Source organism: Aquila chrysaetos, chromosome 3, assembly GCF_900496995.4.
Source record: "Aquila chrysaetos chrysaetos chromosome 3, bAquChr1.4, whole genome shotgun sequence".
Lineage (NCBI taxonomy): Eukaryota > Metazoa > Chordata > Aves > Accipitriformes > Accipitridae > Aquila > Aquila chrysaetos.
Window position 1 is genome coordinate 41,390,609 of NC_044006.1, and position 21,143 is coordinate 41,411,751.

Sequence of the window (21,143 nt, forward strand, 5' to 3'; positions counted from 1 at the left end):
ACTTGAAATGTAAGTGTTTGAACAAGTGAGAGAGTGCAGCTGTCAGAAGATTAACCAGCTGAAAACTATTGTCAGCATTAATTTTGCTCTAATAAATGACTCTCTGAAGCTATTTAGCAGTCTGTAATCTAGATACAAGGCTATTGACCTATGATGGATAGTACTGGATTTTGTTTGTAAGCTTTGACTTAAATTGTCTACTTAATTTGCTGCAGGTCAGATCACAGAATTAGTGGTAAAGGCCATTATGTGGTTTGAATAAAAATAGCTAGAGGAATGGAATGAAAATCATTGTGTTTATTAGTGTAGCAATCTTTGTGGTCATGTACATAGTAAACTGGTAGCCAACAAGATGACAATGACCTGTTTGTGTTAGCTCTAAACCTAGGCTTTGCTCTTAGCCCAGTTCCTGTGAATTGCCCGGGGAGGAGTTGTTCAAGTGAGATTTAAGGATTGGCTGCAAATAGGGTGTCTCTCAACCTGAGCAGGAAGATCTTTACCACTGTAGATATTTCAGTACATCAACAGTGTTGTATATATAGACTGATTTTTTTTTTTAAAGCTGCGGATCTCACTGAGTTCTTCTGGATGCTTCAGTTCTGGACTCACCAGTACAAGAAAGATACAGATTTACTGGAGTGAGTCCAGCTAAGGGCCATGAAGATGATGAAGGGACTGGAGCATCTTTCATATGAGGAGAGGCTGAGAGAGCTGTTTAGCACGAAGAGAAGGCTCAGGGGGGATCTTACCAAAGTTTATAAAAACCTGATGGGAGAGAATGAAGAAGAGGGAGTTACACTCTTCTCAGTAGTGCCCAGTGACAGGACAGGAGGCAATGGGCACAAATTAAAACACATAAAATTCCATCTGAAACACAAGAAAACACTTTTTTACTGTGAGGTAGTCAAACACTGGAAGAAGTTGCCTAGAGAGGCTGTGGAGTCTCCATCCTTGGAGAGACTCAAAAGCTGACTGGAAATGGTCCTGGGCAACCTGCTCCAGCTGACCCTGCTCGAGCAAGGGGGTTGAAATATAGGATCTTCAGCAGTCCCTTCCAACCCCAGCAATCCTGTGATTCTAGGTTGTAATATAGGTTGAGCAGCTACTTCATCAGTGGGAGCCTCTTTCCTCTACTCTGTTGCCTATTTTCACATAATTGATAGGTATTTACTATTTTTGAGACCTTGATCTGTCAAATTCATCTGAAATTCTTCAGTAACTTCAAAAGATGATGCATGTTGGAAGGCAGGATGGGGGAAATAAATGCTTGATAGGTACAAGAAGGGGCATTTCTAGACATAGTCACACAGAACAGTTGCACAGAGACTGCATCAATTGAAATTTTTATGGGAAAGTAAACAAAAATTCTTCAAATTCTTCAGTGTGAGGAGCTGCAGTGTAACTGTCCTTGATGTCAGAAGCAAAGTTCACTACTGACCACTTCATTCTTTAGCTGTGATACAGCACTTACACGGTCTTAAGGCTTTAAGTTGAGAGAAGCTCTGATTAGCCTGCTGTGGTTGCCCACTTTATCAGAACTTTTTATGCACAAACTTGGTTGCCATGGTGGCTTAGTTGTGGCCTTATTTTTTTTCTCTTTCTATTGTTTTTTATTGCATAATTTCATTTATTAATGGGGAACATGGAAAACAGAAATGTCCTGTTTAAGTGAGATATATTTCTAACAATAACTTTTTTGCTCTTTGGGGTTAGGTTTTATTTTTTGTTTGTTTGTTTGTTTGTTTTTTAAAAAAGCTCTGTCTTCAACTGATAAGCTTTTTAAGAGTGCATTTTCATTTGTTGCTACACAACATCTAGATCAGTGAAGGCGGTTCCAGTAACACTCTGGAAACTATTTCAATAGAAACATTTATTAATGTTTATTATGGTAGCTAGTTGGTGACAAAGAACTGTGAGCTGGAGAGCAGGCTGACTTACTATAGAAACAAAATAGTCCACCACATGGAGGAAGAACAAACTGTTTCACTTGGGCATTCTGTAAGAACACTGTACCTAGTTGAGCACGTTTAATTTGAAAGTAGGTGATTATCTGCAGCTGTACATCCTAACAGACCAAAGTTTGATGCATAGCACAGAAAATTTATAGTGGCTATGCTTCTTCCTGAAGTGAAAAATAGTGAGGAAGCTGATGCGTTCATCAGTTTGGGCCAAATTTTCCTAGCAGTTCTACCCATTCAATGTTGGGGATGAGGAGATTAAGGATGTATGAGTAATTCATATTAGAATTAGGCTTCTTTTAAGGAATAGAGTATTTCATGGAGATGATAAATATCACATGAAAAATTTGCTGGTTTTGTGCTTAGGAACTGTCTAATCTAAGAACTATGGTGTGTGCTTACTGACCTGTGGTAAAGACAGGACAGACTTATAGGAATAAAACTGGGAATAATGTGTTTGTGTGTGTGTGAATCATTTTTACGTTGTTTTTTACATAGTTCTTTACATCATTGTATATGTGTTATGTGTAGGAAACTAACTCAAAGTTTCTCAGATTAAGTAGAATTTTGCTTCAGATTAGAAACATAATAAACTGCAGAGATTCAGAAGGCTTGGTTTTATATGCCTGTGACTTTTAGATGTTCAATTACAAAAATCAGGAAGCATTGTTAAAAATTAGCCTAGGTTTGGAAAAGCTCGTAAAAGCAGAGTTAACTTTGAGCAATAGTTTGTCAATAGTCGTATGTGAAGACTAGTTTGACAAAACAGAAATTTTATTTAGTAATTCAGATACAGTGAATTTTGTGGGGTGCAAAATTGCAGGAAGGGTTGATTGTTTCTTCATGTGAAACTGTAAAGAGTGACATTGCCAGTTTTCTGTAAGTCTTGTGAGTTGTTTATCTGCCAGTTTGCCTGAAAGATAAGATGGCTTTATCTTCATCAAATGTTTGAAAATTAAGATCTCTGATCCTGTAAGTACTGGGACTGTAAGCTTACTTTTACATAGACTTCAAGAGGTTCATCGTAAGTGAAGTATTAAGCACATAAATTTTACATCATCAGATCCTTACTGGTAAGGTAAGCTACTTAAGTTTTTTTTAAAACAGTGATATTAAATCCAATGTTGTCTTGATGCAGGTGTTGGAGCTGCTCGAGCTGGAAACCTTACTTTCATGGTTGGTGGAGTGGAACAAGAATTTGATGCTGCCAAAGAGTTGCTGACATGCATGGGTTCTAATGTTGTCTACTGTGGAGAGGTTGGAACTGGACAGGTAATGCTTCCTGAGGGGTTACGAGTTGTCTCAGTCTTTTATTTTTGTTGCTTTTTTTCTTTAATGATACCTACTCTTTTATTCCAGAACTAAATGCATGATAATATATCTTCATACTTGTTTGCTTGTTTGCTTGTCTTCAACCAAGTGTTTATAAAATAACCTCATGGCACTCTTCTCCAGCATGTTGTATAGCTTAGCACCAAAACATCTGTCCTGGTGCTTCTCCGCATGAACTTGTTGAGAATGTACTTCTCAGAGGACAAAGATTTTGATTTTGTTTCTTCTGAATTTAGATTTACTGAATGTTCAGAAGGACAAGGAGCCCCTACATGCCACATATACTAACTGAGCTACTGTACTAAGAAAAAAAGTGTTTCCTAATCTCTGAAGGAACCATAGGGTAGCTTTCACTAACTTCATACTATCGTAGATCTGTGCTCACTGGTGCTACCTTTAGAAGAGAGCTGTCAGAACATATTTGATCATACTGTCTCGGACCTAGTTAAAGAAGATTCCTACACGTTACGTCTATGAAAATGCAGAAACTAATTGATGGTTTAACTTATTTTCAGGCTGCAAAGATCTGCAACAACATGCTCTTGGCCATCAGTATGATTGGAACTGCTGAGACTATGAATCTTGGAATCAGGTTTGTTTGATTTTTTTATTGGATTGAAGCATTTTTTCTGTGTTAACAGTTTTTGTGTTTTACAGTTGATTTTCACTGAGACGATGATTAGGTGGCATAGAAAAACTTTTGCCAGAAGTTATCTTATAAAGTCATTAACATGCTAAAGGGGTTATTTGACTAAAGTAGGGCTCTTCAGAACAGGAATATTCTCTTGTATTGGCTGTATAAGTTGTTGCATTCTGCATCTGAAGTTAAGAGTTTATTTGTTCTGCTGTAGTGCAATGTACAATAATGTTTGTCTTGCATTATAAACATGCAGAGGTAATATAAAGGTAACTTTTTGTTTGTATTCTAAGCTAATGTACAGTGTATTCAGAGTGTTATACTCCCATATGGCTCTTGTTAGCTTTGTTTACTTTGTTAAATTGTTCCAAAATATATTGTAAAGTAAAACTTCTAGCACAGTGTGTATATCAAATTAAGATCAAAGCATAAAAAAGAACATCTACCTTTCTGTTCAACTTTATCAATGCAGTTTGTCCTAATTGCCAAAACTCCTACCTTGTAAAAATGCTGGAGTATGCTCCACTACACTCTTGTCAATGCTAAGAGTACCATTTCTTTTCTAGCAGGTGATACATCTGACTTGTAAGTGGCAGCATATTCAAACAAAATTATTTTTCTTTTCCAATTGTAACCTATTTATTTTGCTGTCGTCTTTGAGATTTTGTTTTCTAATAGAGTGCATGCAAGTGGCGGTTCAGTATCACAGTATTTGAACCTTTCATAAATTATTGTAGCCAGATCTAAATCATTTGCAAATTTATAGACAGAGAATTCCTATATTTGAAGAGATTATCTTGCAATTGTGTATCTTTTAAGGGCTCTTCATGAATTATTTATCTGCACAGTTGCATCCTTAAAATTGGCCTGCTGAAACTACAGATATTGTAGATACTTATCAACTGGGCTTTAGACCGTGTGTTCATGTGGATTTGATACACTATAAAAACAGCAAGAGGGCATCAAATGCTTAAATAAATAAAAAAGAATGCCTACATATGCGCACATACACGAGGCAATGTAATGGATTCACATTTCCTCTTAATTACCATATCAAGATGCAGTTGTTTTATTGAATTGCCCTTGTCTCAGATGTTAGACTATCTTGACCTATTAAGTTGTCATGTTGTAATTGAGATAAAAGAGGAATTTGCTTTGCATCAGTGCTAATTGGTTTATCAATATCCTGTACCATTTACATTTTAAAATTGAGAGTCTGTAAGATACTGAAGCATGTCTGCATCAAGCCATAATAGAAACAGTAGCATTGTTTACAACTATTGTAATCCAGTGTAGTGTAAAGCTTTCATCAGGTTCTGTTTTAAGTCGTGGTTCACTTAATAAAGCATATGCAACTGATTTTTCATTATATTTTTATCTACATTTGTATGAATGATTAGAGTTAAAATTGAAGATAAAATCAAGAGGTTTGGAAAACAGATATTCTGTGCATGTAAGCCCTGTGCAGAATGAGTTGATGTCTGCAGTCACTGTAGCTTGAAGGTGTTTAGAATTTTCATTTTTCATTTTGTCCTTTTCCAGTTTAAATTTTGGCTGAATTTGTATTCAGCATTTGTAAGCAAAAATACAGTGTGAAGGTGGCAATATACAAACCTTCCTACCCTACAATCATGATAATCAAGAAGGAACTGTACTTATTGTACAAGAAACCTGCTGATTGTAACCCAAATTATACAAAGTGCAGAATCTCATTTAGTCTGAAACTGCATGAGGTTTAAGACAGAGGCAGTAATTTAAAGCTTTATGAAGTAATTTAGAACCCTTGCATTGATTTTAATGTGCTGTTATTTAAATCATGGAGAAGATGACTTCTGCTTATAACTAGAATAAGAGCTTTCCACTTTTGGTGTGTGCAAATTTCTAATGTACAAGTTAACAGTTGTAATTCTAATTATTAGAATTTTGCTATATTAATAAATTTATTAGGTTTTCTTTCAAGTCTAAAACTGAAAGGATAGTGTGGCTGCCTAGTCTGGAGAGAGTAGGAGGCTGAACATGATTTATTAGATTGATGCGTATCTGGTGAAGAAAGTCTGAGTCTGACCTAATAATGGTAAAGGACACTGCAAATATAAAAAATTCATAATAGGAATTGTGGAGCTTAGACATGTTCTTAACTTTTAGATAGAATATAAAATATCTTCATGTCATGCATTGTGTATATCTGCTACATCATTTAAATCTTGAGTTTTAGGGACTTTGGATAATTAATTATTCAAAATATTGCTGACTGAACTAGATGTAACTAGAAAGTCATATTACAGTACCTTCCAGAAACCAATATATACTCTGAGCCTAAGTCTGCAAAACAGTGTGATATTAATTCTACTTATAAACCACTTCTTCTCTAATTTTTTCATAAACATGCAGCCTAAATTTTCATTTTCTGAAGCAGAGAGTTACTGTTTTATTCATTTCAGATTTTTAAATTGCATCTGCTATTGTTTTATTTATTTTATATTTGAAATTATAGAATTTTTCCAAACTTCAATGTAAGTAGCAAATAGAATGTGGTGATGAGGAAGGAAAACTGACATTAAAGAGCAAAAATTCTACAATAAACTCCCAGAAAAATAGGCAATATTGCTATGTAATTTCTGCATTTATATTCCACTTGCTTTTCTACTTTACTTTAACATCATCTTTATTTACTAATCATCTTCATTTACTAATGAAGGTGTCCATTTTCACTAGAAGTGATTTCGTTTAGATTCTGTAACTAATTTTAAAAAAATAATCCATCCTGAGTTCTGATCACTGAAATGCCTATTTTGTTATGTTTTGTTTTTTTCATTAATTTCCTGATGCTTTAGGAATGTTGCTACTGAGAGTTAGAAGGTGTGGCAGACATTCTGGAAATGAATTCACATTGTCATTTATATTTTCTTTTTTTCCAGCACGATAGTGCAACTTGTCAGTAGAAAAATCTTTAGTAGATTTTGCTATATGGTTTTATGGATAATGTGCATATTGCAAAATACTGTAGTGACTTACTGTGTCAAACCAACACACAGAGTACATGTAAACTTCACAAATAAGAAATAAAAACATAAAGTGATGCTGTCGACAGCCAGAGACTATTATTATTTTTGTTTTTGCCGATCATCTCAGTGTCAGTGACTTTCTTTTACTAAGCCCTGAGTTCCAGTGAAACAATGTCTAATACTAGCAAAATAAAGTTCAGAAATGAAATACTGCTGATACCTGGTTTGTGTTTAGGTCAGATGGAAGTTGTTTGCGGTCCCTTCAGAAGCTGCCTGCACAGACTCAGGGAAGGGCTTATGTGGTGACACAAGACAGGGCAAGATTGCTTAATTTGGTTGGGATATAAGGGACCAGGAGAGCAATAAGGATTCTGTGGCAGTAACCTCACTGCAAAATCACTTTCGTACTTCCAACAGCAGAGAAAGTTGTCTCTATGAGAAGGGACTGCAGTGGCACCCGGATTTATGCCAAAAGCTGCAAATACAGCTCTTTCCTAAGGAATTTTACTGTATATGGATTTGTGCCTGCTTGCTCTTTAAATGCATAAAGTGAAAAGACGGTAAAAGAACTTTGCCCTCTGATGCTGAGTCTAAATGTAGTTTCAGTCTCTAGATCTGGCTTCTGTGAGCACCCCTGGGCTGTAGGTGGAAGACATGAGCAGAAATGGGAGTCAACAGCACAGAGAGGAGCTTATGCTGCAGGCTGAGGGATGATTAGACCCGGGCACACCTCCACTGCAAATTTTAGAAAGAATGCCTTGAAAAATAATTCCTCCGAGAGCACTGTGGCTCTGCTTTGGCATGGGGCTATAGCTAAGTCTTCTGAAGGTTAGTAATGACACTTGAAAGCACTTACCTTGTTTAAAACGCCAACGGCAAAGTCATTTTTAGCTGTGGTAGAAGGGTCCTAAGGTTCTGCTTGAATATTTGCAACTTCATATGGTATTTATCCGAAGTACCTTGAGATGGGAAACTCTCAACAGTTCAGCTACTTCAGTTGTTACACCTTAAAGTCAGACAGGACGTATCTTTTTTGTGAGATGCCATTTCAATTTTTCTGTCTGTTCCAGACTGAACTCTTGGTGGAGTGTATGAAAATTTCAGTACGTGGTTTTATCAAAGCTCAGCAAAACTTGAGTTTTGAGCAGCGGCTCGAAGGGATCCTATTTTAACCATTTTTTTTGGTATGTGTGTCCATTGCTGAGTTTCTGCTGTTCAGTTCATTAGGAATGTTATTGAAGAAGCATTGATTTGAGGGAAACAATTGTTTTTGCTCTATTATAAGTACAGTTAATAAACGGGCTTCTTTTCTGCGTATAAAGGAGAAGAACATTTTGGTAATTGTAAATTCACACGCGCATGCACAAGCTCTTGCCACATCCAATGGCAAGTTGTTATGGGGACTGGCAGACTGTCATCATTTTGATAGCTTGAGCAGTATATCTCTTGAACAGCAATGGAGCTCTTATGCAGAGAGTATCATATGTTCCCAGCCAATTTACAGGGAAACAGCAATAACATTTTATCATGGTTGAGAGCCCAGTAGCTGCTTCCTATTAAACTTGCCCTTTCAGATACCTGTCTTGGATTAATTTGTTGATTTCAAATGGAAACTCAGTCTTCTCCACTGAAGCATGACTTTCTAGGATAGACTCTCACTGAATGACAATTACTGTATATTCTAGCTGGTTTCAGACCATTACAAGCTTTGGGCACAGTGGAAGACAGAGGACTTCTTCAGTAACTGACTTTAATATATGTCTAATTTTAACTGTCAGTTATATATGCACCAGTGGATGAATCCTCAGAAAGATGAAATGCAAAGCACTTCTAACTTGCTCTTATTAATGATACACTTGCTGCAAAGGAGAAAAAAAATAGGTTCGGGTCTCCTGAAGAGAATCTGCATGGTGTTTAAGAGCAGTGAAATTTGAAGAAGCAGGGATTTAAACTGACACTGTCTTCCTTTTTCTTTTCCTAGAGCAAAAATTTGCCAGACCTAGTGCAGACAATATTCTCCATATCTGTATGATACACACATATCTTTTGAAGTATACTTTCACAGAGAGGTAGTTGGAACACTGTGAGAAGAGCATTCTGTGGGAGGATTATATGCATTTTGAAATAATAAGCTCTCTGTCTTGCGGTGTACTCACAGCTGTAATTACGGGCCTGTGCATGCAGCTAGATATGGCACAAGCAGGCACTACATTGCTAAAAATACTGATCTGCATGTAACAATGATAAGGAAACAAACAAGCCAAGAGATTTGTTTTGGCCAAAAAAGCAACCTCTGTGTATCTCAAAGCTCAGGTGTTGTCTGCTCCCAATGTGGGTTTTCTGGATGACAACAATTAAAGCAGTTATTCACAGTGGCTGTTGATGAAGACTTTGATGCACTATGCAAGATAAAAGTACAATGCAAATACTGTGAAAACATATCGGTGCTGGAAAACACATATTTTTTTTAAACAAATGGCCGTTGAAAACATTCAGTTGAGTCAGAAGGTTGGAAAAAAATGGGGAGGAGAATAAAGGTTGATCCCATTCAGTCCAGCAGGGGACTTTCCTTTGAATTCCAGGGGCTGCTGCAGCAATTCATAAATGAGAGTGCACAGCAGTAGTGCTAAAAAGCTACCTTTGCGGTACAGAAAGAGATCTTGCTTTGCATAAGGAGGGCAGAATTGCAGGAGACACGTGCCATTATGAGAACAGAAACCATGCTACAGGGCCCGCTGTCTTAAATGTAGTTTTTCAAATCCAAAATGCTTGCTGGAATAAATAGACATAAGTTTTAGCAACTATTCCATTGGTAATGAGCTTTTCTCATCTACAGATTAAAACCTTGGGTGCTACAGCACCTGGAAGCAGTGTTAGGATTGCCATGACTATGGAGATCTGCAAAAAGTCTGTGGTATAAGAGCTAATGTAAAGAGTGTTGACTTCTATAAAAAACCTTTATAGAAGGTTGTGATATATCGCTTTTAAAATGTCCTTTCCTCATCTTGGATTGTTACTGGATGTAATTCCCTTACTTTCTTTTCTGTCATGAGCGTTAACTGAACATTTGTACAGGGCCAGATAAACTGTTGCTGCTCCTCGTTGTTGGTATAAATGCCATTGGTGTAAAATTACACTTGCAACTTAGTATCAGCATAAATGTGAATTCATAAGAGGGTTAATTTCCTATAATATTGAAGAACTTTCAGCATCTACATTGAGCAACAGTTTATGCCATCAGCTCCGTGATAGAACATAAGACGTTTCTACCTGGACAAGCTTTGTTTTATCAGGATCAGTAACCTTATCAACAGTTGACCCAGAACTATAATATATGTTTGTGAATAGATAACATGTCACAGTGAGAGGCAGACTTGCCTCATAAGCAGGAGTATATAATGAAGATTTAATAATAGCAAAGCACAGAATGTACAGATGTATACAACTAATATTTTTGGAGAAGTGTAGCATTTTTGTTCACATTATTAGAGCAGGATCATTTGCATTATCTTGCTTACATCAAAAATGCACTAGCATTCACGTATAAACACATCGCACAAGTACTTTCACACTGCCGCACTTGCTTGTGATTTTTTTGCTTTGTTCAGCTTTAGAGAATATAATTTCGATATGAAAAACAAGCATGGGACCTAGTAGGTAGCAGAACTTGAATGCCTTTTAGTAATTGAAATACAAGGGAACTGCTGTCTCAGAGGACCTTTATTTCGCTTGCACTTTCAAAATTGCTAGGTGAAGGGGATTTGCTTAGTGCAAAAGGAAAAAAGCTCTGAAAACCTACTGCTTAAATGGTGGATTGATGCTCTTTAATTTAAGATACAGCATCCCTACCCCCAATATCAATACTCTGTCATTTTTCATGACTTATAATAAAGGGAGAGGAATGATGGTAGGGTCCTAAGATATAAAGCAAGTCACCCATGTCTTGTGCATTTTGACATTAACACTTCTCTTCCTTGACCTTTGACAGATTAGGCCTTGACCCAAAGCTGCTGGCCAAAATCCTAAATATGAGCTCAGGTCGCTGTTGGTCAAGCGACACGTACAACCCTGTTCCTGGAGTGATGGAAGGAGTACCATCTGCTAATAATTATCAAGGAGGCTTTGGAACAACACTCATGGCTAAGGTACGTAACATTTGCACGTGAAGTTGCTTCTCTCTGGGCTTCTAGCAAATGTTCTTCTCAGTGAAAATTTATGGTTACAGGGAAATATGTGTGCATGAACAAAGGGGAACCCAACCTCTTACTGTAGCTCTGAATTAATGAGTTGTGTAGGGGGCTTTTCCTTAGCCTGCAGCCTATTTCTAGCTACTATTAATGCTGAGCCACTCAATGAAATTATTATACACACTGTCTTTTTGAGTTCTGCCTTAATCCAGGAGTCCTGATTGATTTGCATGTATGGCAAGCGCTCAGCAAGCCATTTAGGTGCCTCTTGCATGACCGCTTTAGAATTTAGGAGCCTAAGCTCAAGAAAGCAATTCGGGGAAATCCAGGTGACCTAATTAGGTGCGAATAATGGCATAAGCATCTAAGATTTTGGGTTCAATCTCTTCCAGATACCTTAAACTGTGCTATTGGACATGGCCTCTAGCATCCCGTCTCTTGCTAAGCCAACTGCTTATGTGCTTGTCTTTCTGCCTAAGGCCATTTAGAATGCAGAAAGCAGACAGGTTTCAGCCCACACCCCGGCAGACTTTTTTTGCAGGTATCTGCGCCATGCTGTGAGCTCTTCTGAATTGTCTTTGTTGGTGGCAGAAGTAGTGCTTCTTATGAGTAATAACCTAGTAATCTAAATTACTTGTCCACAAAGTGGGAGATCTGGGTTTAGGTCCCTCTCAGCGTGAGGAAGTCGTAACCTACAGCTGTCCCATCCCAGGAGAGTGCACTTACTGCCATGCTCTTGGCTGTTCTAGGAGAAGCACTGTCCTGAGTCACTCTGTGGTCAGGAAAACAAAGCTCTTAGAGGCCAGAGGAAAGTAGGCAAGGAGGTCAAGGCTCTGTGTCCCACTGATGAGGACACACAGTTGGAGGAAGGAGCTATAGAACTCTTGACTCTTGAACTACTTCTGCATTTAGCACAATGATTGCCTAAGGTAAATTATAAAACCAGCCCTGAAAGAGATCTCTCATCTAAGCATGTAAGTGCGGGAAATAATTTCACACTGAATATTAGTTTCCTGGGGATACTGTCCTGAGGGATGTGTTTGAGTTCATACAGGACAGATTTTAGGCATACCAGTTTATGAGCGCTCCCAACTGGTTAGGCATTCTGGCCATTTTCAGCTCTTCCACATACAGTGGAAATTAAGCACTTAAAACTAAAATAACTTTCTCAGAGCTGGTGATCAAACTCAGATATTGTCATGCAAATCTCCACAGTGCTGGAGTTCCTGTACGTAATACCTGCCTACTGATACTGTTCTTATCGTTTTGCAGTTGATTTATGTCAGTTGGTGCGTTTGTACATTTAGTGGAATTAGTGAAATTCTGACCAGAGTGTTTTGCATATGGTAGCACCAAAAAATTTTGCTAATGCTGCACGGCCCAAAACCCCTCAGTGGTTGGCCTGCGACATTTTACATTTATGGACCAACAACCAGGAGCTTTCATTTCTTTGAGGGATGTGTTAAAATATTGTAAAGCAGCAGTTTTTATGTCATGTTCACATCATTGAACATAGGGGACAATAAAGTGTTATTTAAATTATTGATTTATAAAACTTCTTAGGTTAGTGTTTGGAGTTTGCAAGGGCTATTGATTAGAGATAAGCAACCTGATCTTGGCCCTGCCTCAAAGCTCTTGTTTCCATCTTGTGTGCTGTTTTCAGAATCTGTTCTGGCTGTTGTGCCCTGTTTCACACTGCAATCTCTGTACTCGTGATTCATAACTCTTACTCTTGTCCAGAATAACCTCATAGTAGAAATGTGATGGGGCACATATTTCCTTCCCTCCCTTTTAAATTTCTTTGTAAAGGGTTTTTTTTTCTTTTGGTCTGCTTCTAAGAGGGACCTTTATCTCCTCTGGAAGCTGCCTTGAAAGATCTTCCTTTCACTGGAGGAATAGCAGCCTGGCTTGCGCCTGTTGAAACTGCCAGCTTTTGGTTATAAAGCATCAGTGATAACTAAGAGGAGAGTTCCTCAGAGAGGTTTGTAATTGCTGTTCACCTCTTCTGACTATGCCTCTCCTACCCATCCTGAAGAATGCCTTCTTTAGGCTGGAATCCTCAGTAAGAAGGAAAGACACTAAATTCCTCTCGTGCCTGCTGAACAATGCTATGTTATTCTACATAGACAGAAAATTACTTGAATGAGTAAGTAGCCAAGACAGCTGATCATTTTCAGGGTATTATTTGGTGCAGTGGTGACTTCTTTTAAGACACTGCTCCTTAGTTTTTGGACAGACTTTTGCTACTATCCACTTCATCCTGGTATGTGACGTATCATGCAGTTTATGAACTGTTTGAGGTGGGGACTTTTTTTCTGGGAAGTACGGAGCACGCTTTCGCCACTTAAGAAAAAGGAAAAGCCATATTCAAAGGAGAAGGAGGTAGGTACAACCCTGAGGTTGAGAAGAAAGTACTCCACAATGAAAATATCTAAAGAGTGACTCCGTAACACAGTCACTAAACACAGTTACTAAACTTCGAATTACTGCTCACATATCAGATATGGTAGACGTCAAGGGCTTTCTTAAAAATATTTTGTCAGGAATGGATCTCTCAAACAAAACCAGAGGATCGTTATTTAGTGTTTGGGACAGAAAAGTTTGTCAGACACCTCTGGAAAGCTCTTCAGTCTTGAAATCTGATGTTGAAACGTATAATTTAGTCAACTTAATGTGAAACCTGCTCTAAAGATTTTGCATTTAAAAGATCTAGTTTACTTCCCCTTGCCATCTTTGTGTCCGAGGCATTGCAGGACAGAAGTTCCATCTTTCATTCACAGCACAGTTGCTAATTAAATGTCGTCTTTGAATCCTGGGAAGAGCTAGATTTATATCATACTATTCTTGACTCATGTCAAGACAGCCATTGGGCTTTATTCCAAATGGCAGTTTCATTTACGTGAACTGCAAAATAAATGTAAGGAACCAGGTATTTCCAAAATGAGCATTGAAAGCAGATTCTGAAAGAGAATCTGTTTCCCGATTCCAAGCTGAGAAAAAAGTGGTTAGAATAGGCAGTACAGTGAGACATCTGGAAGATGTTGTCAGTTCCAAAGAGTATGAGAGGAGCCATAAGCTATGGACTGATTTTTACTTTTCCAAAAAGGTCAGCAAAGGGCAAATTTCTTTCACAGCTGTTTTGTACTATTTCACTCGAACAATCTCCAACCTCAAGAGAAAAGGTGCAGAATACTTCACAGCCTGAAGCTAAAGATAAGCTTTACTTGCATTTCGTATTTTTTTTTCTTCAAAGCTCTAATATATGGAATGGAATTTAAAACACCAAAACAAACTTCCTGCACTTTGGAGTCAGAAGTCCTCGTCCATTCAGTTATTGAGGAGATGTCTGATGTTTCAACCATCTTGGAGGCAGAGTTTCATTATTAAAGTGAATAGACCTGCTTTATGAAATTGTATTTGTGCTAGCATTCTATTCAGAATTTTCAGGGATTGCTTCTGTGAATGCCCCTTCAGAGAGAAACAGCTCACAGTCACCACTACAAAACCAAGCACCTTCACTAGTTTGGAGTTAGATGATTTTGCTATTCTACTGTTCCATGACATGATTTAAGCTTTGTTGAATAAAATGGATAATATGGCAACAGGTTTCACAAGGAGGGTTATTCTAAACCTAGGAGAAGAGGGCTAGGAATATGTCATGGAATATCTTATTGTAAGTGAGGTTAAAGCAACTGTTCCTAGATTTGTCAGGTCATCAGTCTTTCAACAGAATTGCTAGACAAGAAGGAATGATCTGCCCTGATGCAGATGAAGAATATTTTGGATCCTGTGACATCCGATACGTATGTTTTTCCCATTTTCCTAGATCTTGAAGTCATTCAAGGGTAATAGGAAGAGTAACTATAATTCTGATTTGTATCAGAATGACCTTTATAGAGCCGATTTACAGATCAAAGTGACATTTAGAGAGTAGAGTAAGATCTTGAATTTCCGTGTGCTAATTCAAATCCAGACACACAGAAAGTAAAGACCTGTCTTGTAAGTCATCCCTGAGAAGCCAAAGGTGCTCTCAGCAGCACTACAGTCTCTCAGTTCTTCTGTATCAAAGATTTGTTATTTTAAAAAAAATAAAAACACAGCAAATTCTATAAACCACCATAGTCCTGGATGGGCAGAAAATCCAGACATTTCCTAGTAACACTTGAGAGGTTCTTTTGCAACTTTCTTGAAATGTGGACTGCAAAATTGATTTCATTAGCAAGACTTTATAAAGGCAACCTTGAGTGCAGACATTACTTTCATATTTAAACAAGAGATCTGTTTATATATCCAGGCCCTTGTTAGCTTTTCCTTCTTTGGTTTGTTTCATGTCTGATTCAGCACAGAATTCAAGACATCCTCCAGCCTAGCTTGTCATTTCTGTCCAGCATGCGTGCAGCTGACTATTTCTAGCTAACTATAGTTAGTCATAGTACCTGCTACTTACCTTTGAGTTCAGTCCTATTTATTTCAGATTATAGCTGTAGTTGACCAAGGACTCTTGGAGGACAGGTTTCAACTTCATCCTCTTTGCAACCACCCCTCCTTTTTTTGCCCCAAATTTAGTGTTTAAAAATGCAGTAGAATTATTCTCTGTATCCCTTTATCTTCAGTCATTAAAGAAAACCTTGAGTTGTAGCAGACCCCAGACAGTCCCCTAAGGAATTCTTTAATACATCCTTCCAGTTAGGCTGCAAACCATTCATATTCAGAAAGTGGCCTATGCCTCTCATTTTGCTATTAACTGGTCACATTACAGTAAATGTATGTATGCTAAGTTTCTTCAATTTTGTTGTTATTCAAATCCCTCCTGCTTGATTTTTAACCTGTTTTTAGAAAGAAAGATGTTGTCTTGCCCGAACAAGAAAATGATACCATTAGAAACTATGTGAAATGCTTAAGTGAATAGCCAGGGAAATTTTATTTTTGGAGATGACATAACAAAGTGGGAAAAAAGAGTCTGAGTCTTGCTACCAGGTTATATAGTGATCTAGAATCTTAAAATTCCTCCTGTCCTGAAGGAGGTTGCCTGCCTTGCAAAGTTTGAGGTTTTTCTGTTGAATAACATTGAGTTACTGTTTTTAAAATTAAAACTAAACAAGACTTCCTTCTTCCAGGACTGAAATTTTGAGGCTGGAGTATTGTATTTGTTGGCAGCAGAGTTCCCTTCACAATGGAAGCCAAATAACCTATAATATGTACATGACTATTTATATCCTTGTTTCTCCCCTGACTTTTTCTCTTTTTGTTTCCTTCCATTCTTCCCCTCTGCCCTTTTCCTCCCTCTTCTCCCTCCTCACAGGATCTTGGCTTGGCCCAGATTTCTGCCACCAACACAAAGACGCCAGTTCCTTTGGGATCCCAGGCACATCAGATCTACAGGATGATGTGTGCAAAAGGCTATGCCCTGAAAGACTTCTCAGCTGTGTTCCAGTTTTTACGTGAGGAGGAAACCTTGTGAGCTGTCCTTTGGAAATGGACACAATAAAAAAACCACATTTTTTTATCCTGATAGCTTGTTTGAGAAGTATGTGGGTGTAATCAAATACTGTGCATCCTGATCCCATACAGACTAATCGTCTTTGGTTGTCTAGATCACAATGAACTCCAGGGTTTTTTCATAATTCTTGAAAAAGCAAGCCAGAGGAAAGGATTGTTTGGCAATTAGCCATACAGTGATTTCTTTTTTTTTAAGAAGCATAAAAGATTTTTTTTTCACTAGATGCAATAAGTAAATATTTTTTTTATGAAATACTTAACTGCATATAAAATAACTTACATTATGGCTACAAACTTAGGTGAATCTTGAATAGTAAGAGAATGTTATATAGTGATTTTATGATATATAGCGATCTATTAAAATTAAAAATTAATACTTTATGGAAAAAGGGAAGATTTGTTCAATGAAGAAACACAGCTTGAGATGGATTTTTTTTTTTCCTTGGACCTACTAGCCTTGAGTTGATCAGTAGTGAGTTTTTCCTGGGATTCAGATTGCAGCTTAAGTTTATAGGCACACATTTCTAAGTGGAGAGCTGTTACAGCATGTTTACCTGATAGACTTAGTTAAAATAACATAGAATGTGTGTCCCTCTTGTAAAGCTCCGTTATTGTATTTTGCTAACCCAATTTTATATTTTCTTGTATTCTGTCACACATTTTCAGAACTCAAGAACAGCACTTACCAGAAGTTCTAACAAAGTGTACATTTGTTTTAGGTAATTACTGAAGTATTTTAAATATAAACAAATGCCATTATTTTGAAAAGAAATAAAAATCTATACTGGTAAATATTTGCTGTATGATTGTTTGCTTTTTGTTTTGATGCATTCTTGTACGCACACAATTAAGCAGAAAATTGTGGTCCTATTTTATAATTTGCTTGGTTTTCTACAGATTATCTTGCAAAACCAAGCTTTTCAAGAGCTCTTGTCATGAAATGCAGATGGTAATATATTTGCATACGTATTGCCTTAACCATTCACCATCTCCTTGGTCTTGCAAAAGTACAGGTGCACACTTGGCTTTATGAATACAAATACTCATGTTGATTTCACTAGAACTATTCACATTCAGACTTATTTGCAGGCTCTAGGCTTAATCGTCAGTTATGCATTTACATTCCTACTTTGGTTGTATGACGAATCCTTTTATATATGCACATTTGGGTAACAAAATTGTGTGCTTGAATTCGCTCAAGTCTGTGAATAATCTTCTGAGAACTTGGACATTATGTTTCAACACATTAGTAACATACAAAAGTAATTTAAACAGTACCGGTTGATCTGTTCTCCTTTCAGTTTTCTTTGAAAACTGACTTTCTAGGTTATTCAGGGATTTGGGGCTCGTTAATGTTATATATGAGTGTAGGACTACTGGGAGCAATCTTACTTTTAAAAAAATTGTTTCTCTTTTGATAAAACTACTGTTTCTACAGGATTGCATTCATTCAGAAATTAGGCACAAAACTACCTTCAGTAGAAACTATTAAAATTGCAAAGTCAACCACTCAAGTGCTGGAAGACACAGAAACATGGAACCATAGTTGCAGATGTGTGGTTCGACCTTTGATAACAAGATCACATACTATAACATGTTTTCTTGTGGGACTCCTGCTTCATATAAGACAAAGGATGGATCTAATTTCATAATGAATTTGGGGTAAAGCAGTGAAGGATGTTTTTGCCAGTAGGATCCTTGTTCATTTGGAAGTTTTATAATGGATTAGGTAAGGAATTGTAGGAGAGTCCTCATTAAGTTTGTCTCCTCTGTATTTGACTTGGAGATCTGGCTGGCATCAGCAGGACTGCTGAGAGATGCTTCCTTCTACTGTCCACGCCAGCCTGTAGCAGTGTTTGCTATGAATGCGTTTGCTGGTAACCCTGGGTTTACCTGTAACCCTGGGCTTGCAGGAAGCGTAATCGTTTTCTGAAGACATTATATGCACGCATAAATGTTAGGAGCCATGAGGGAAGAGAATATGCTCAGAGACACACACTCTTTGAAGCTTTTAGCTTCTGAAATCATAAAGTCTCTGTTAAGCATGTGGAAACTTCGTTGTTATTTTTATGTTTCTCCCGAAGGCTTGTAGCTTAGGTTTCCTGGGGTTCATTTCTCCTCCCCCACAACCTCTGATCAAATTTTAAATTCCTACTCCAAAGCATAGGGTGCTCAAGTTGGAGGAAAGGCTGCCAGAATGCTATTTTGGCAAACCAACAAAATATTCTGTGGTCTCCTTCTTGGAGGAGGATTTTGGCTGAAATTAAAAACAAACAAAAAAACCCCAAAACCCCAGCTTCAGGGCAGACAGCCAGCATGTAAAGTTTTAGAACAAGCAGTTAGTTTGGCAAAGTTAGAAACAGCTTTTAAAATAAGTCTTATTATGGAAAGTGCCTTGAAACCTTTAATGATGTCCAATACCTGAAGCCAGTAATACAATTTATATTAGAATACATATTTTTTTTCCTAATTCTGCAGTGGAATATTGTGTGACTGGATACATGTAATGGTGGTGGTATTCATGATAGCTATGGCTATTCTGCATGTGCATATGTATATAATGTGTCTTGCTTGGGGAATACTTCTGGTCTATGGAAATTAAGCAAGTACTAAAACTATTGTCACTGCCAGAAACAGGTGCTGAAAACTGTAATTTGTTGAGTTGAACAGAAAGATTGTAAAATTGTTTGAATTTCTACACTAATTACCTCCCAGTACATACACACAAATTAGGTGCAACAAATTAACTGCATATTTTGTAAATGTCCCAAAGGGAAACTTGAGGTAACTTCTTTTTAAATTAGTTTGAATGTTAAACTAGCCCTCCCATCATGCTTACTTTGGAAACTCACCTATATCAAATGCATTTATTGACTAACAGGAAAACATTGACAACCAATAAAAGTAGTGATGGTTTTAAAAAAAATCCTAAGCAGCCTTCTCTCATTTATGATTCAGTGTAACCCGTCTTAAGCAACTATTTTTGGTGGTCGTTTAACAGAGGAGGCCTTCTATTAAAACTGCTGAGTACTATATTGCTTTAACTTTATTTATGGTTCTTACAAGCCTCGGGAGGAAGAGGAGGTATTCTGACCAAGTAAAAGTATTATAGGTGATATTCTGGCTCTGCTTTAATCAATGGGAATTTTGCCATAAGTACAATACTGCCAAGATTTCACAGTGTGTGTTGAATGCCCATGTGATTCCAGTGCAGATGTGCCCAAGATGCAGCTCCGGAGGAGCTCAAGCACATCCCTCTGGTAGGGATTGTGCCACATTACTGGCATCAGGATTATGAGAAGATGGGGTGGTGGCTGTGAGAGGAAGGAGCCAGCACGAGCTGCTGAAGTTGATATTGCTGGTTTCCATCCCAGCCTTGTCCCACAGCGGCTGAGAGAGATGCTGAGGTGGACAGAATAGCTGCTCTCCCTGCCTCCCTGAGAACAGAGCTACCTGTCTTTTCAGCTGTTTAAATCTTCCGCCTCTTTGCCACAAGAACATTTTATTAAACGGTTTATGGAGCAGAAAGACTGGGGCCGCCCCTGGAGCAAGCAGAGAAGGGCTAGCGTCATACAAGGGCTACTGTATTTATGCAATGGATGTCTTTCTATGCTTTTAGTCCACCAGCTTGATTTGTAAGACCAGATCTATCCAGGCACAACTCTGAGGGTACTAACTTGATGGTAGTGATACCTGTTGCTTTCAATTTGGCTTTACATCAACATCACATCCTTCATATAAAAATATAATTCAGCTTTTCTCAAGAAAAGTTGAGAATATTGTGTCTTTACAAGGCTGACTAATAAGTTGTGGAAACTTTGAAGCACTTCAGAAACCTCTGTTGCGTTTTCTTTGTGCACTGACACAACAGGTGGAGCTAGGGTTCTCTGCAGTATTTCAGAGTTAAGGTTTGGCAAGACCATCTTAAAGTTTAGGGGACTTTAAGGGACTTTAAAGTTTAGGAAGCCTTTTTTCTAACTTCAGTATCAAGTTCTTAGAGCTCTTACTGCAAGCCTTGCAAAACCAAAAAATTGTGTTTCAGTAGTGGGAGAAGTTCAGTTCAATGTCTACAAATTAGAATGAATGGTGCTTTTGAAAAACTCAAGCTTTCAGTAGCAAGGATGTCTTTGCCATTCTGTGCAACAGCATAATGAATGTATGGTCTTTAAAGGCTGCTGGTATTCTTAAGATTTGTTGCTTTCTATATGTGATTTGTCAGAACCCGTCCTGCCTGCTGGCACAGTTACACATTAATTTTTTTCCAATAAGAATAATAACAATAGTTACAAAGTTTTCTTAGGTGGACAGAGAATGAATATTTCTATGGTCGGTGTGTTCAATAGATGTATGACATGGAACTAGGCATCCATACGGCAGTGATTTTTTTTTTGGTTTTGGCATTCATCATGGATTGTGAGCACTTGGGGTAAATTGAAACAGGTGGATAAACCTTTCTAAAGTACTAAATGTCTCATAATAACTACTGTATAATTAAAGGCCGTCTGGCTCTTTCTGCATTTACACC

General features: G+C 37.7%; 1 protein-coding gene across 1 annotated transcript in view; it reads left to right on the forward strand.

Moving 5' to 3' along the window:
- The window catches only part of HIBADH (3-hydroxyisobutyrate dehydrogenase), an 85,351-nt gene extending 67,939 nt beyond the window's left edge, over window positions 1-17,412 (forward strand). Inside the window, exons 5-8 of the mRNA XM_030009720.1 lie at window positions 3,097-3,230; window positions 3,806-3,882; window positions 10,921-11,077; window positions 16,422-17,412. Coding sequence (XP_029865580.1) covers window positions 3,097-3,230; window positions 3,806-3,882; window positions 10,921-11,077; window positions 16,422-16,580 — 527 coding nt within the window. The 3' untranslated portion in view covers window positions 16,581-17,412. The remainder of the gene's footprint in view (window positions 1-3,096; window positions 3,231-3,805; window positions 3,883-10,920; window positions 11,078-16,421) is intronic.
- Window positions 17,413-21,143: the final 3,731 nt, after the last annotated feature.